This window comes from Pelophylax lessonae (assembly GCF_965119305.1).
Source record: "Pelophylax lessonae genome assembly, chromosome: 10".
Lineage (NCBI taxonomy): Eukaryota > Metazoa > Chordata > Amphibia > Anura > Ranidae > Pelophylax > Pelophylax lessonae.
The window spans coordinates 56,711,783-56,728,279 of NC_138777.1; the positions used below are offsets into that span (position 1 = coordinate 56,711,783).

The window sequence follows — 16,497 nt, forward strand, 5'->3', positions numbered from 1 at the left end:
CAACCCAAATCTGCGTTACGCCTATTTTCCTTACAAACCTGCTGGCAAAAAGTAGTCCAACTTCCAACTTGACCCACTGATGAGCAAGGGATGCATATTAAATGTGGTGTAAGGGGTTAATTCAAATATAACATATAAATTGTATGTGTGTGAACATAGTGAAAAAATACACGTTCTGCCCCTTTAACCTCAAAAATATCTATAAAAGCTGTGCCCTCACCCTTAAAAAAAAAAAAAAAAAAAAAATCATTCTGAATGTAAAGACACCTTTCTTTACAGATTATTAAAGAGTGTAATACATTACCTATTTTAACTTGACTTAAATGAACAAGCTATTCTTATAGATAATGATGTGAGGGGTTAAATAAAAATACAGTTTGAATTTAAAAAAGGAATGGGAAGTGGCACTTTAAAAATATGAAAGTTGTACCCCGCCACCCTGAAAATAAAATAAACTGTTTTAAAATTATGCTTGTGCCCCTCCACCCTTAATAAATGACAGTTGTACCTCTCGACCCTTAAAAAATATTAAAGTTGTGCACTTCTACCCTTTCTTTAAAAAAAAAAAATATGAAACCTGTGCTCTTTCACCTTTAAAAATTACATTTATACCCTTCCATTCTTAAAAATTACAGTTGTACCCCTAGACCCATTAAAAAGTATGTAGAAGTTGTGCCCTTCCACCCTGTACAATTTAGAAACTTGTGCACCCCCATCCTTAAAAATCATAGTAACTCTGAATGAAAAGACCCCCTCAACTTATTTATATCTGAAAAATTTGCGTTGCTTTTAACGATCATTTATCTAATCTGCTGACAAGAAGTGGTCCCTCTTATAATTTGACCCATTGATGACCATGGGATGTCTATAGATTGTGATGTGAGGAGTTAATGATAAAAATAAAGTAAGAATTAGAAAGAAGGTTATTAGAAGTGCCAGTTTGCATCCCATAAAAAAAAAAAAATTTGACCCCCACCCCAATTTTACCCCTAACTGAACGTTGCTTTGCTTTAATGCTCATTTTTCTAACCTTAAGGCAAAAAGTGGTCCCTCTTCTAATTTGACCCTTTGATAACCAAGGCATGCCTATAGATTGTAATGTGAGGGGGTTAATGAAAAATATGAAAGATATCATTTAATAGAAGGCAATATGCCAGTTTGTATAATGAACAACTTTTAAAAAGATAAAAGTTGTGCCTCCCATCCCTAAATAATTTGCAGGCTGGAAGTGGTCCCTCTTATAAATTGACCAATTGATGACTAAGAAATGCCTATAGATTGTGGTGTGAGGGGGTTAATGATTAATATAAGTATATAATTGTATAGAAGGTAATAGAAAGTGCCAGTTTGTAGAATGAACACCCTTTAAAAATATAAAAGTTGTGCCCCCATCCCTAAATAATATCAAGGCAAAAAATTATCCATCTTCTAATTAGACCCATTGATGGCCAAGGGATGCCTATAGATTGTGGTGTGGGGGTTGTAATGAAAAATAAAAAGTTGGTATTAAGGTAGAAGGTAATATAAAGTGCCAGTATGTATAATGAGCATCCTTTTAAAATATAAACGTTGTGCACCTTCCCCCCCATCCCTAAATATTCTGCAAGCAAGAAATGGTCCATCTTCTAATTTGACGTATTGATGACCAAGGGATGCCTATAGATTGTGGTTTGGGAGTTGTAATGAAAGATATAAAGTTAGAATCAAAAATAGAAAAGTAATAGGAAGTTCCAGATTATATAATGAACATTCGTTAAAAATATAAATGTTGTGTCCCCCATTCTTAAAAAAGGTGGTCCTTCCTCTAATTTGACCCATTGGTGACCAATGGGTGCCTAAAGATTGTGGTGTTAATGAGAAATATACAGTTAGAATGAAAATAGAAGATAATAGAAAGTGCAAGTTTGTATAATGAACATTCTTTAGGCATATAAAAGTTGCCCCCCCCCCCCATCTTTAAATAATCTGCTGGCAAGAAGTGGTCGTTCTTCTAATTTGACCCATTGGTGACCAAGGAATGCCTATAGATTGTGGTGTGGGGGTTGCAATGAAAAAAATAAAGTTAGAATTAAAACAGAAAAGTAATAGGAAGTGCCAGTTTATATAATGAACATTCTTAAAAAAATATAAATGTTATGCCCCCTCCTAAATAAGTGTTCCTTCTTCTAATATAACCCATTCATGACCAAGGGATGCCTCTGGATTGTGGTGTGGAGGTTGTATTGAACGATATAAAGTTAGAATTAAAATAGAAAAATAATAGGAAGTGGCAGTTTATATAATGAACATTCCTCAAAAATATAAAAGCTGTGTCCCCCATTCTCAAATAAGTGTCCCTTCTTCTAATTTGATGCAATGATCACCAAAGGATGCCTAAAGATTGTGGTGTAGGGGTTGTATTGAAAGATATAAAGTTAGAATAAAATAGAAAAATAATAGGAAGTGCTAATTTATATAATGAACATTTCTAAAAATATAAAAGCTGTGTCCCCCATCCTCAAATAAGCGTCCCTTCTTCTAATTTGACCCATTGATGACCAATGGATGCTTAAAGATTGTGGTGTGGGGGATTTAATAAAAGATATAAAGTTAGAATTAAAATAAAAAAAGTAATAGGAAGTGCCAGTTTATATAATGAGCATTCCTTTAAAATATAAATGTTGTGTCCCCCCATCCTTAAATATGTGGTCCTTTCTTCTAATTTGACCCATTGATGACCAAGGGATGCCTAAAGATTATGATGTGGGGGTTGTAAATAAAGATATAACGTTAGAATTAAAATAGAAATAGAAAGTGCCAGTTTATATAATGAACATTCTTTAAAAATATAAAAGTTGTGTCCCCCATCCTTAATTTGATCCAATTATGGCCAAGGGATGCCTAAAAATTGTGGTGTGGGGGTTGTAATATAAGATATTAAGTTAGAATTAAAATAAAAAAGTAATAGGAAGTTCCAATTTATATAATGAACATTCTTTAAATATATAAAAGCTGTGTCCCTCTCATTAAAAATATAAAAGCTGTGCCCCCCATCCTCAAATAAGTGGCCCTTCCTCTGATTTGACCCATTAATGACCAAGGGATGCCTATAGATTGTGGTGTGGGGGTTGTAATGAAAGATATAAAGTTAGAATTAAAATAAAAAAAGTAATAGGAAGTGCCAATTTATATAATGAACATTCTAAAGCTGTGTCCCTCTCATTAAAAATATAAAAGCTGTGCCCCCCATCCTCAAATAAGTGGCCCTTCCTCTGATTTGACCCATTAATGACCAAGGGATGCCTATAGATTGTGGTGTGGGGGTTGTAATGAAAGATATAAAGTTAGAATTAAAATAAAAAAGTAATAGGAAGTGCCAATGTATATAATGAACATTCTTTAAAAATATGAAAGCTGTGTCCCCCTCTTTAAAAATATAAAAACTGTGTCCCCCATCCTCAAATAAGTGGCCCTTCTTCTGATTTGACGCAATGATGACCAAGGGATGCCTATAGATTTTGGTGTGGGGGTTGTAATGAAAGATATAAAGTTAGAATTAAAATAGGGGAAAAAAATAGAAGATAATAGGAACATTCTTTAAGCATATAAAAGCCCCCCCCCCCCCCCATCTTTAAATAATCTGCAGGCAATAAGTGGTCGTTCTTCCAATTTGACCCATTGATGACCAAGGGATGCCTATAGATTGTGGTCTGAGTGGTTCATTAAAAATATTAGAATATCATTAAATAGAAGGTAGTAAGAAATGGAACATCCCTTTAGAAAATATAAAAAGTTGTCCCCCTCCATCTTTTTTTTTTTCTTCTTCTTTTTTTTTTTTTTGGAAGGAACTCGTGCTAGGCTTATCTCTGAGCCTGAGTGATATTCAGATCCGGCTAGAAAGGGTCGTTTTTATCATGGTAGCATTTGTCCTGACGATGCAATTTTCAAAAGCAGAGGACTGTCATAAAGTGACAAGCCTGCCACAAGTACTTCAAATGATCTTTTCAATTAGCCTCCCATGCATGATCTAGGGCGACTTCCGCCTATTTCCAGAAATTAAGCTCAAACTTGACGTGCAGCTAGCTTTATTTTAAAGACAAATGTCAGAAAGACTCATCATACTTTCCCCCTCTCTTCTATATTTGGTGCTTATTTATTTGCTAAGAAGCCAGCGCTCCTGCAAGACGATTTATCAGCCCTCTGCGAGCTGAGCAGAGCACATCCTCTCCAGGGAAAGGCTTCCTAGCTGGGATCGCCCTTCAGGTTTGGGGGATTTTTTAATTTTTTTTTTTTTAAACCCAAAACTCCTAAAATAAGAAGATGATAAGGTCTGCCAAGGAACCTCTTTAGAAGCCTCTTTCAGTTTGGACTTCCTTATTTTCATTAGAACGGTGCCTAGTCTCATTTGCTGACAGTCACTTGTAAGCGTTGGCTGCTTGTAGGAGGCGTTGGAACAGATTGGGGGGGGGGGTTGGAGTTTGTAGACCCATTTTGGAGCATGGGATGGCTGGAACAGGACGATGTGTGGGGTTGGAGAAACGTTTTTAGGTGTCTTGTTTTTTTTTTTTTTTTTTTTTCTATTAATTGAGAGTCAGGGTGCGTTTGAGGCGTTGACGCATTTGTACGTTTTCTTTTTCCCCCCAGGTCACAGCGGCGTTAATCAACTTGGTGGCGTTTTTGTCAACGGCAGACCCCTGCCCGATTCTACAAGGCAGAAGATCGTAGAGCTGGCTCACAGTGGAGCAAGACCGTGCGACATTTCTAGGATCCTTCAGGTGACAAACGCTGCTTTCAACACAAATGCTCTTCTTTAGTCCGTTTGTTTACTGTGATACCCATTTGACTTAATGCTGCCCCTCCAGCGTTTTCATTCGGCATTCATCTGCTTGAATAATATTAATTTAAAAAAAAAAAATAGGTATTTTTTACCTTTTTTTTAAATATATATATATATATTAGTTATTTGATATTCAGATTTATATGAACTTTGCATGTTTTAAACGTGCATCTGTACTGATTAGCGTTGATCTCCTTTGTACTGATTAGCGTTGATCTCCTCTGTACATAGACTCCTATGTTTTGGCTCTTACTACTCCCTCCTCTAATTAGGACTAATTAGGACTGTTCTTATCAGTTCCAGTTTAGATCAGTAGGCGAGTTAAAGAAAAAAAAATTCTCATTTTTTTTTTTATTTAACTGTTTAGTGATATAGAGTGTGTAGGGCCACAATAATGTAAATGATCAGCCAAGCCATATAAGTTCTCATGTACCATTGAAGGTATATTTTTGTATTATAGAGCCATGCAGATGCAAAAGTTCAAGTGCTGGATAGTCAAAACGTAAGCTTGTCATTGTTTAATGCCTACTATAAAATTGTACTATTGTCTTGAAATTATTGATAATGTGGTTTGTTGTCGTTGCTCTGTGCAGGTCTCCAACGGCTGCGTGAGTAAGATTTTGGGGAGGTATTACGAGACTGGATCCATCAGGCCCAGAGCCATCGGGGGCAGCAAACCCAGGGTGGCCACCCCAGAAGTGGTTAGCAAAATAGCCCAATATAAGCGAGAGTGCCCCTCCATCTTTGCCTGGGAGATCCGGGACAGGTTGCTGTCTGAAGGCGTCTGTACCAACGACAACATCCCTAGTGTAAGTCAATGAGGGGGAGGGGAGGAGGGGGCATTAGCGCGAATTGGGGGAAACGCGTCGGGGAAACGCGCTGTACTAAGGTACATTGCGCCTGTTGTAACTCAAGTCCCCTGAAGCTGGAAACGATCTGTAATGATTTAAGTAGTATAAACGGAACCACACTGAATTCAAAAGGCATTTAACTATTTGTTTTAAAATTGTCGGACTTGCTTTGTTACCTATGACTTGAACTGTCGCGATTTCCCTCCGCAGGTATCGTCGATAAACCGAGTGCTGCGCAACCTGGCTAGCGAGAAGCAACAGATGGGCGCAGATGGCATGTATGACAAGCTGAGGATGCTGAACGGACAGACGGGCACATGGGGGACCCGGCCAGGATGGTACCCGGGTACATCAGTGCCAGGCCAGCCGACACAGGGTACATACAAATATATATATCTATTATTACTTTGTGTCGCTAGGACGATGTTTAGCATTGCGACCTGCTGGTTTACAGTATTTGCTGATCTCAGATATAGAGGATTTGGAGGTTTATATGTTGGATAAAGAAATGCATGTTTACCTTGACATCATCCAGTATTTGTCGCAGAATAATTGCTTTGAGTCAGAAGAATGGATTTGTACGTGTGTACTGCATTTTGTTACATTGAAAGATCAGATTGTCATTGTGTTTCCTTGATAGGAGGAAATAATCTGACTTGTGTATGATATTGTACTAGATAGATAGATAGATAGATAGATAGATAGATAGATAGATAGATAGATAGATAGATAGATAGATAGATAGATAGATAGATAATGTATGTAATGTAATACATACATAGAATAAATACATACATAGATACATACATTGTATATAGATATATAGATCTATATATATATAGTATATGTATATATATATACACGCACAGATACACACACACACACACATACATAAAGATAGATGGAAGGAATGAAAGAAAGACAAAGATATAATAGATACCACAAGAGAGATACATTGAGATAAACAGATAGTTCAATTAGATAGATAGATAGATAGATAGATAGATAGATAGATAGATAGATAGATAGATAGATAGATAGATAATACAAAAATGTATGTAATGTAATACATACATAGAATAGATACATACATAAATACATACCTTGTATATAGATCTAGATAGATAGATACATACATACATACACAGACACACACATACATACAGATAGAAGGAAGGATAGAAAGATATATCTTATATATATATATATATATATATATATATATATATATATATATATATATATATATATAGACACACATACATAAAGAGATATAGAGAGAATAAGATAAATGGATGGATAGATAGATAGATAGATAGATAGATAGATAGATAGATAGATTAATGTATGCAGTGTAATGTAATACATACACAGAATAGATACATACATAAATACATGTATATATGTCTACATTATATATAGACAGATAGATAGACATAAATCTAGTGTGTGTGTCTATATATATATATATAGACACACACACATACATAAAGGTAGATGGAAGGATTGAAAGAAAGACAAAGATATAATAAATGCCACAAGATAGATACATTGAGGCTGATTTACTAGAGATTCCCTTAAATTATCCAATCAGGAAAAAGGAAAATCCCTGTTTATTTCTTTGCACATGAGTGTGTATTGAGAGTAACTAAAACTAAATTCACAAATGATTATATATCAACCTCTTCAGTAAATCACCCTCATGAACAGAAATATAGATAGAGATACATAGATTATATATATATAAGAGAGAGAGAGAGAGATCCTAATTGCTGCATACTTCTTATTCTTTCTATACAAAGTAACATTATCTATTGTTACTTTGTATCTTGCATATTGAAAGTAAGATGTGTACTGCAATTACTGGTCTGTACTTCAAAAGATAAGTGACACATTACTGACCTACAAGGTGAAAGTGCTGCTTCCCATAGACTGTGTATATATATATATATATATATATATATATATATATATATATATATATATATATATATATATATATATATATATATATATATATATATATTTACATATATGAATGTATGAATATATATATATATATATATATATATATATATATATATTCATACATGCATATATATATATATATATATATATATATATATATATACAGAGAGAGAGAGATAGGTGTATGGACAGACATATATATTGCTGTATATATTGCTGCATATAGATGGCCATGTATTGTTGCACTCCACATAGGTAGATAATGCTGTGCTCTTTTTTGTATATGTATAATAGTGCATACCTGGATAGTTTATCTCTCGCTCTTGTTTTCTATTCATATATGCTTACAAAGATTGAAAGGCTGGCACACTGGGCATTATATAATGGCAGAGATCCCCCCAGTCTTTTTAATTGTGTTATCCCTCTACCCTGTGGTGGGTCTGGCAGTGGTGGTAGGACCAGGCTAGCAGGGTATCCCCCTCAGGGCATATGACTTTTTTCTAGGCTGAGTTTGCCCCCAGTTGGCAGATGTGGCACAGTATTATGAAAGTGGTATTCAATTAATAGATGGATGAATTATTAGTCAGGAGGTTACCTTGTTCTCCAGACTTACCAGCCTGTCTTAAATACAGTCAAGTTGAACCTAATGTATATGTGTTTAATTTCTGTTTTAAAATCTTTCTTTAGCCATGTTTTGCCTGTGATTGGGACTTTGATTTACCCTATAAATGTGGTAAATCCCTATGGTAGTGCCAGTGGGTATGGCATTGATAAATGAATGTATGGCACGGATTTTGCAGGGCTGTTGAGGATTTGGAGAAGCTGTGTAGGGCTTCTGTGGCTATGTGTGTGTGTTTTTTTTATCATGTTTGTACCAGGGGCATAAATATAGCAGAGCGTTGGCACAACAGAGCATGGGGCAACTACTGACATTTATGCTACTGAGGCATATCACATACATGAAATTGCCTGTGGCACAGTGGTCACAACAAACTCTAAGACTAGAGGTGCCACTAGGGAATTACCTTTACAGTAACGCCCAACCCAATTCACTATTTAGGCAAACCCATTCCATTTTTGAATCAATATTTTATTTATTAAAAAATGTTTTTCCAACAGTAACTTATACATAGACAAATATCACAATACAAAAATAAAATAAAATAAAATAAAAAAAAAACACAAAAATACCATACAACACCCAACATTACATATTTAAAACAATAGACATTCTAATTTATTTCACCCTCTAGTTCAAAGGTCCAAACACATTCCCAAGCGTGTAGCATCCTTCATATTCTCACCAATCCTATGCCATTATAAAAATGTACAGATTTATTGGCGAGCTCATGCCTTCTTTGTGTTCTGCTTTCCTCAAAGCAGTGTCAGCTCTGGTAAAAGTATTATCAATTAATAATAATAATGAATAATATTATTAATTTTAATCCGCCATTTGTACACTTCCCAGCATTTTCATTGTCCCTTTTTTAAAATCAATGTGATAACGCACCCCATATCTCCTCTGTACCTTGGACAGCTGCCACTGCTGCCCTACCCAGCTTGTGCCAGAAGGTTGGTGGATAGAGAAGTCCTTATGGCCATATGGTAAGGCTTCTGCACAGCAGTAAGTTATAGGTCATCTGCAGCACTTGTGTACCTTTTCCTGCCTGTATTTGGGAAAGTAGACAACATCTTGTGAGCTTTATATTATAAAATGTAGATGTTGGCTAATTTTTTTAATAAACCAAATGCCCTATCAGAAACAGGAAAAAAAATATTTTTACACCGTCTACTTTTTTGGGTATTTTGTATTTCTCCTTTAGTAAATCACCTTTAAAATTGGGGTTAATAAGTCCTATTGTGTGAATGTGGTTTTAGTGTGATCAGCAAACATGAACTGTACATTCAAATGGCTTACTACAGATAGCTTCCTATACAAGGGGTTGTTTAATGGATCAGCGCAAAGAACAGTATGCTATATCAACCAATCCGATTGCACCTTTGTTCCCTTAAGCAGTCAGAACATTTAAAGACATTTTTGATTGGTTGATATTGGTTACTGCACTTTTCTATATACATGTTTATTTTTGCAGGCACGCTGCTGGCGAGAAGGGGGTAGGGTCTTCCCCAATGCCAGGAAACATTTCTATTAAACTATCCATATGGTGTATAGATGACAATGGAAGGAGAGTTTAATTAATTTCCAGAATCTCCTATATACGGCTCCTACTGTCCCCCAACCCCTGATGGTCCCTTATTCATTCAGACTAGGTGCAGGGACACAACCTGCCTTTTGTGTGCAGTCTAGAAGTGTCTGCCCAATGTTCTTCACAATGGATGTTTCTGTCACACAGAAGAATTTGTTATGGGAACAGTCCTGTCGCTATGTAATTGCTCATTAGAGATCGTTTTGTTTCTCATTAAGGAGACATGAATAAGCGTCTAGTTGGAGGGGCAAGCTGTGGAAATGTTTCACAGGAGACCCTTGGACACGATATGGTTCTGCTTGCCAATTAGAAAGACAAAATAAGAAGGGGGTCTAAGATGGGAAAGTGGGGCTCTGATCACCGATGATCCTTATACTGGTTGTCAGCCACAGAAGGACCTTTGGGCTAAAGAGAGCGACACCTCCCTGTCCTCTCACACAAAAGATGGCTCCAGGTCATTGGATCAACTTTAAAACCTTGTTGACATAAATACACTCTACTTCTACTGCTGCAGAAGGCTAGGACCATATCATCGTTCATGCACGTCTGGAATCAAAGAGCATGCCCAGAACATGACGAATATCATCGTCCCGACTAGCCATGGGCTGGACCTTTATCAAGGAAGAAGAAGTTTATTATAGATTGGGAAATTTGCTGTTATATTCTACAAACAGATTACTTAACGCCATTACTACAGTACTGTTAGTCTAATTTAGCTGTAGTCATAAATGACAAAATGAAAGTAAAATCATAATGATAATAAAATAGTTTAAGGCAGTACAATAGTGGAGAGGAAAACAAGAGTTCTGGTGAGCCACGAAGCCCAAATCAGGGATCAGAAGAATACATATATAATTAAAAAATGATGGCTATAAAGTAATTGGGAGATATATAAAATTGAGAGAAAGAGATTTGTATAATTGTGAATGTCTGGATGTAGGTTGCCATCATCCCAAGTAGCATCTCAAGAAAAATTTCCCCTGAGATTGTGGGACTATAAGGGCGACCTCAACATCTATCTGGATGTTGAGGTCGCCCATATAGTCCCACAATCTCAGGGTAAATGTTTCTTGATATAAAATTGAAAGAGTCAGAATTTTTGGTTCTAAAATGTCAAAATAGCAATGGAGGCAGACAGAGGTTGTCTGAAAAGAATTCACACAGCTACAAATTGTAGATAGATAGAATAGATAGATAGATAGATAGATAGATAGATAGATAGATAGATAGATAGATAGATAGATAGATAGATAGATAGATAGATAGATAGATAGATAGATAGATAGATAGATAGATATCTGAAAAAAAAGTTAGATTTTGAGCTTCTTCACACCAATCAGTGTGCACTATTGTGTTTTTAGTAATTGTTTTTTTTTTTTCTTTCTGTTCTTTTTCTTTTCAATTACTGTGTGATTCTATCTGCTTCAGCATGTTGCAATTCATTACAGTGCCTTAAAACACATGGTACAAAAATTGCAACATGTCCTATTTTTTCAGTGCACCCCAATGCAGGGTGTTGGAGTAAACTGCAGACACAGGACATAAGGCTAACTGCCTTGTTCTTGCGTTGGGACTATGCTGGACAACGCTGCTGGATGCTGCTGGTGTGGACAAGTCCTTTCAGTTCTTAAAGGTTTAAATAGCATGCCTGAGATTTATAGAGCTCCCACAACTAGAAAAAGGTTGTCTGATTTTAAATAAATAAATAAATATATATATATATATATATATATATATATATATATATATATATATATATATATATATATATATGTATATATATATATATATATATATATATATATTTCTTTTATATAAATAAATATATATATATAAATAAATAAATATATATATATAAATATATATATATATATATATATATATATACATATATATATACTGGGGCATATGGCCCCTCTGTTAGTATACTGAACTGACGCTTGTCCAAGACTAAAAATTCAAAGCAGTTAATGACTGTTAAAGACAGGCAGAAAGATATATAGATAAACACATGTGCGCTATGTAAGTTTACTTCCTAAATGTCTTTAGTTCTTTGAATCTACACACAATTTTTGTTTCTAAAACTCACTGACAGCTTTAAATTTCTAGTCTTGGACAAGTGTCAGTTCAGACAACCTTTTTATAGCTGTGGGGGGCACTATAAATCCAAGCATGCTATTTCAACCTTTCAGAACTGAAAGGGCCCATTTGGACTTTTGTGTAGATTTACGAAAAGAGTTGAGAATTCACACAATAAATTGTGCAAATAATTACTCGAATTATCCAATTATATTAAAAAAAAAAAAAAGTTTACTTTGAATACCCATTCATGTGCAGATTAAACTTTTGCGTGAAGATTCTCCATTATTTTAGAAAATCATCTTCTATGCATTGCACGAACATAACATATTATAATGAATCAAGGTGCATTCCATTTGGGTTTCATGCACACTAGTGTCAAGTTTGTAGCTATTGGGACACATATCTTCTGGCAATGTCTTTTCCCAAAAGAAGATCAGTTTAGGTGTGTAAAAAAAAATGTTGTCTGTTTACATGGATTTGGGTATAGACACATTAAGAAAAAACCAGAGTGCTCCCATAATACATACAGCTCTGGCTTCTCCTGCACAGTGGCTATAATATCCCCATTGGAGACATCACTGGTAACTGGCCTTTGCCGATGCAAAAGCCCACTGCACCTGGATGCTAACAATGTGTAAGCATTTCTTTCAACTATGACAAATAGAAACTTCCTGGATCAAAAGGGACACAAAATATAATTTCCTTTGTTTCACAGACAAACTTAATGCTGATGGAGACATATAAAGGTCTCTTGCGTTTACAGGCATCCAGCTAATTTCAGCTTTGCAAAATCTACACCATATAGGCGAGAAATGAAATTATGGTAACTGAGGCTAAACTTTTCTAATGTATATGGTTCTGATCCAGTCAACACTGTTCCTTATATGGATCTGAAAGTTCTATCCTGACGCAGTGTGCATGAGGCTTTAGGCAGCCCATTTATATACAGCCACACACCCACACCTATACCTAGAGCAGTCATTCTTAACCTCGTATTACCTCAGAGAAACCTGTAAAATAATTTGAAGGTGCCAGCCAACCTCTACTAAAACCAATTTATTAAAGGCCAATGAGAAAAACTCCTCTTACATTGGTGGTCAGTAGGAAGAGAGTAACCATTACAGTGGTGGGCAGAATGGCACCCTTAAAGACAGCTCAAAAAGACCATTGGTGTCAAAGTTCTGCCAGGTGGTGTTGGCTATTAAACTATGGAGGTATCATCAAATGGGAGGTCAGTCAGCCACCATTCAAGCAACTCCTAGCATCCTTTGGAGGAACCTTAGTTCTTAGTAGAATGGCTGACCTATCGTCCTTTTGTATTTTGGCTCTCAATTGCACATACACAAAACAATGGTCAATGTATCCAGCAAAATTATGGCTCACTTGTGCATTCCCAGTCACATAAAACTAAGTGCCAGTGATGTAAAGAACTCTTCTTTTGATCACAAAGCATTTTAGAAGAAGCATTAATTAGAAGTTGTATCTCTCTTAGAACAACCATGCTCCTTTACACTTCCTCTCTCTCTCTCTCTCCTTCCTAATGTGCTTTCCTTGCTCGGGGATGTTGCTGTTTCATAAGAGCCCATTACCCAGAAAGCATAAGGCAGGGTGAGGTCTCAGAGGGCTACAAATATGTTCCCAATATTAGCAACACCATGAAACAGTGAATGAAATAATAGACACACAGAAGGCTTGACAGAACAAAAAAAGGGAGAGACATCTCAGTCCTGGAGAAAATTCTCCAGCGATTTAGTGGTTTTAAGGATCACTGAGACACTTTTCTCCCTCTCTCTTTTTTTTGCTCATAAGTCTAAAGCTCTCTATAGGATTTAGACATTTTCTCTTTTCAACAGATGCTCCTATGTTTTGATCCCAGCTCTGGAGCTGAAAGGTGCCTGGATCGGTTTTTGCTATCTTATTTTGCTGGTTTTCCGCCTCACTGATTAAGACACTAAGAAACTCAGGAATGATTCTAATTTCCCAGAGCCCCCTTTTTCCCCCCTTCTCTCTTCCAAGAAACAAATCCCATACACCGCGTCAGATGGTCTAGCTGTAGGATAATGGGACACACATTCACTCTCCCTTCTTTATGGATTAGGTCCTGTAAGGTGGAGCAGGCCTATTCACTAGCTCCTTTTTAGGGCTTTCTAAATAGACCTTAAAGAAGATATCTTAATTGAGTGTCAGTTTTTTATTATATGTAACTCAATATCAGAAGGCAGCGCACTGGAGGTATTTGAAGCTGAAAGAAGCAGAGGGAGCTGCTAGGTGTGAGCCACTGGGTAAGCCGGCTCCTTCTTTACACATTCCCAGAGCGCAGCCAGAGAAGGAAGGAGGGGGCAATTTCTATTCTCTGGATTTAAAATTATACACGGCTAACGTTTTTAACCCCGGTTAAGGCCTCTCAAAAGATCATTTAAAGCTCTTTTTTTTGGAAGAGCCAGCACAAGGCATAAGCATACAGACACTTGAATTCTTTTTTAGCAGTAGTGAATACAGACACATACAGTATACAGTGTTATAGGCAACTATCCTATATGTCCATATTTTGAAATAAGATCTGGGGATGATTTGCTATAGAGGTGGCCAATATATACTGACTTTTTAAAATTTACAGTTATATATATATAACACCGAAGCAGCGCTTTTCCATCAGTCCATGACCTCAAGGAACTTACAATCTAAAGTTTCATTTCACATACATACATAGCCAAACATACTAGGGCACTTTGGACAGAAGAAAATTAACCTACCTTTGGAGTGTAGAAAGAAACTGAAGTGCCATAGGAAACCCACTCAAGCACAATGAGAACATGCAAACTCCATGACGTGAGAGTCCTGACCAGGATATAAACAGTTAGTCCCCTACAACATCAAAGATACCAACATGTGTTTGCATGTCCAATCATGTGAGTTAGTTCCATATTGCCTATTGCATTAGGGTGTGCACTTCAAAGCTCAAACACATATGAGCGTGTATGTGTATATATACTGACAATGTCCGTAGAGCAGTGGACAGTGTCAGTAGGGCAGAGATTGGTGTCAGTAGAGCAGTAGACAGTGTCTGTAGTGTTTTTTTTCATTATTATTTTACAGTTTTATTTTTTAATGATTTTTTACAATATTTTTAGGACCCCTGTTAGGGGGCTTTGGTGAAATATTAGGGGTCTAAAAAGGGGGATCTGTACTACAGATGGTAATTAGGGTGTGCTCTTGCACACCCTGTCTGCCTGCCTATGGTTAGATCACATTTCTGGTGGTTGTGGTTCTGTGTACTTTACTATATACAGTACTTTATTTATAATGTAACCTTTTTGTTCCATGTATTATTTTTGAAAAATGTGTTATAAACCTATTACAGTAATTTATTAGGTGGATTGTGTTGGTTCGGTACCTAGGCTAACTTTGTTGGATTTACAAACAAATTGGACCTACGAACGTGCTCATGGAATGCAACTCGTTTGTATGTAGGGGACTTACATAAATATATATAAAAAATCTTTCACAAACCTGGACACTACAAGCTGAGCACAGGATAGAAAAAAATTAATACATTCTGCCTTTAGTTTAAAAAAAAAAAAAAAAACTTCCAAAATAATCAGAACATTTAGAGATGCAGATATATAGGTAGCTGCACAAAAAGCATTTCAAGTTTTTTTAAGTTAAGTTGGGCCTCACCCCCCAAAGTTCTCCATTGGTCCTTTAACGTGAGAGGTGACCTCACTATGCAATAGGGATGCTCAAAAGGTAGGGTGGGAGGAGCAAGCCAGGATCTTAAAGGATTTAAAAAGGTGCCAGCACTCAGCCATCAATGGTTTTTGACGGTGTCATTGTAGACCATGCACTCCGGATGAAAGAAGGAAACATACGGGTCTGCTGCTGGAATTGATTTATTACAAGGTCCTTAAAGGAAGCTTGCATATAACATCAACTGATTTATATAGGTTGATTTAGAGACCATTTATTTAGCAAATAAAATGTACACTCACACATGATTGGGTTTTGGGCATACACAAGTTCACATTATTTACTAAAATTCACTTTCTTAGCTAAACAACCATTTTTTTTTTTTTTTTTTTTTATTTTTTTTTTTTTTAGCAAATCAACCTAATTGACATCCATTGCTGAAGGTGACATTGTTTGAATTGTGGAGGCTAGTTCCAGGGCAGACCTATGAAGCATCATGCACAGTGATAATGTGCTAGCCCTTAATTAACACAGCTTTCAGGATTTGACAAGGGAGGTTTCCAGCACTGAATGGTAGTCTTGAGAGGTTACAACCATCATGACAGGATCTCCAAAATTGATATAGATAACATCCAAAGCAGAAATTTAGCCAGCAACTCGATAACACCTTAGTATTATCCTTTTTATTTACACAGGATCCTGTGTACATGATGTAGCCAAATAAAGCATAATACTAAGGGGTTATCGAGTTGTTGGCTAAATTTCTGCTTTGGATGTTCGAACAGGGAAGCGGGGATCCCCCAGCCTAAGCACTGATTCTCAGCAAGTATTTTTTTATTGTGTGGTTGAGCTGTTCGTACATAGATAAAATGGTTGGTACTACATT

General features: G+C 36.2%; 1 protein-coding gene across 7 annotated transcripts in view; it reads left to right on the forward strand.

Annotated features, from left to right (window-relative positions):
- The window catches only part of PAX6 (paired box 6), a 55,462-nt gene that overhangs the window by 18,787 nt on the left and 20,178 nt on the right, over positions 1–16,497 (forward strand). For 2 of the 7 annotated variants that reach the window (XM_082269876.1, XM_082269880.1), the window contains exons 1-5: positions 4,450–4,527; positions 4,624–4,754; positions 5,277–5,318; positions 5,410–5,625; positions 5,878–6,043. In XM_082269876.1, the coding sequence (XP_082126002.1) occupies positions 4,500–4,527; positions 4,624–4,754; positions 5,277–5,318; positions 5,410–5,625; positions 5,878–6,043 (583 nt within the window). In that variant the 5' untranslated portion in view covers positions 4,450–4,499. Of the gene's footprint in view, positions 1–4,449; positions 4,528–4,623; positions 4,755–5,276; positions 5,319–5,409; positions 5,626–5,877; positions 6,044–16,497 lie in introns of those variants that run through there. The other 5 variants (XM_082269878.1, XM_082269877.1, XM_082269879.1 and 2 more) reach the window with 3 other exon arrangements.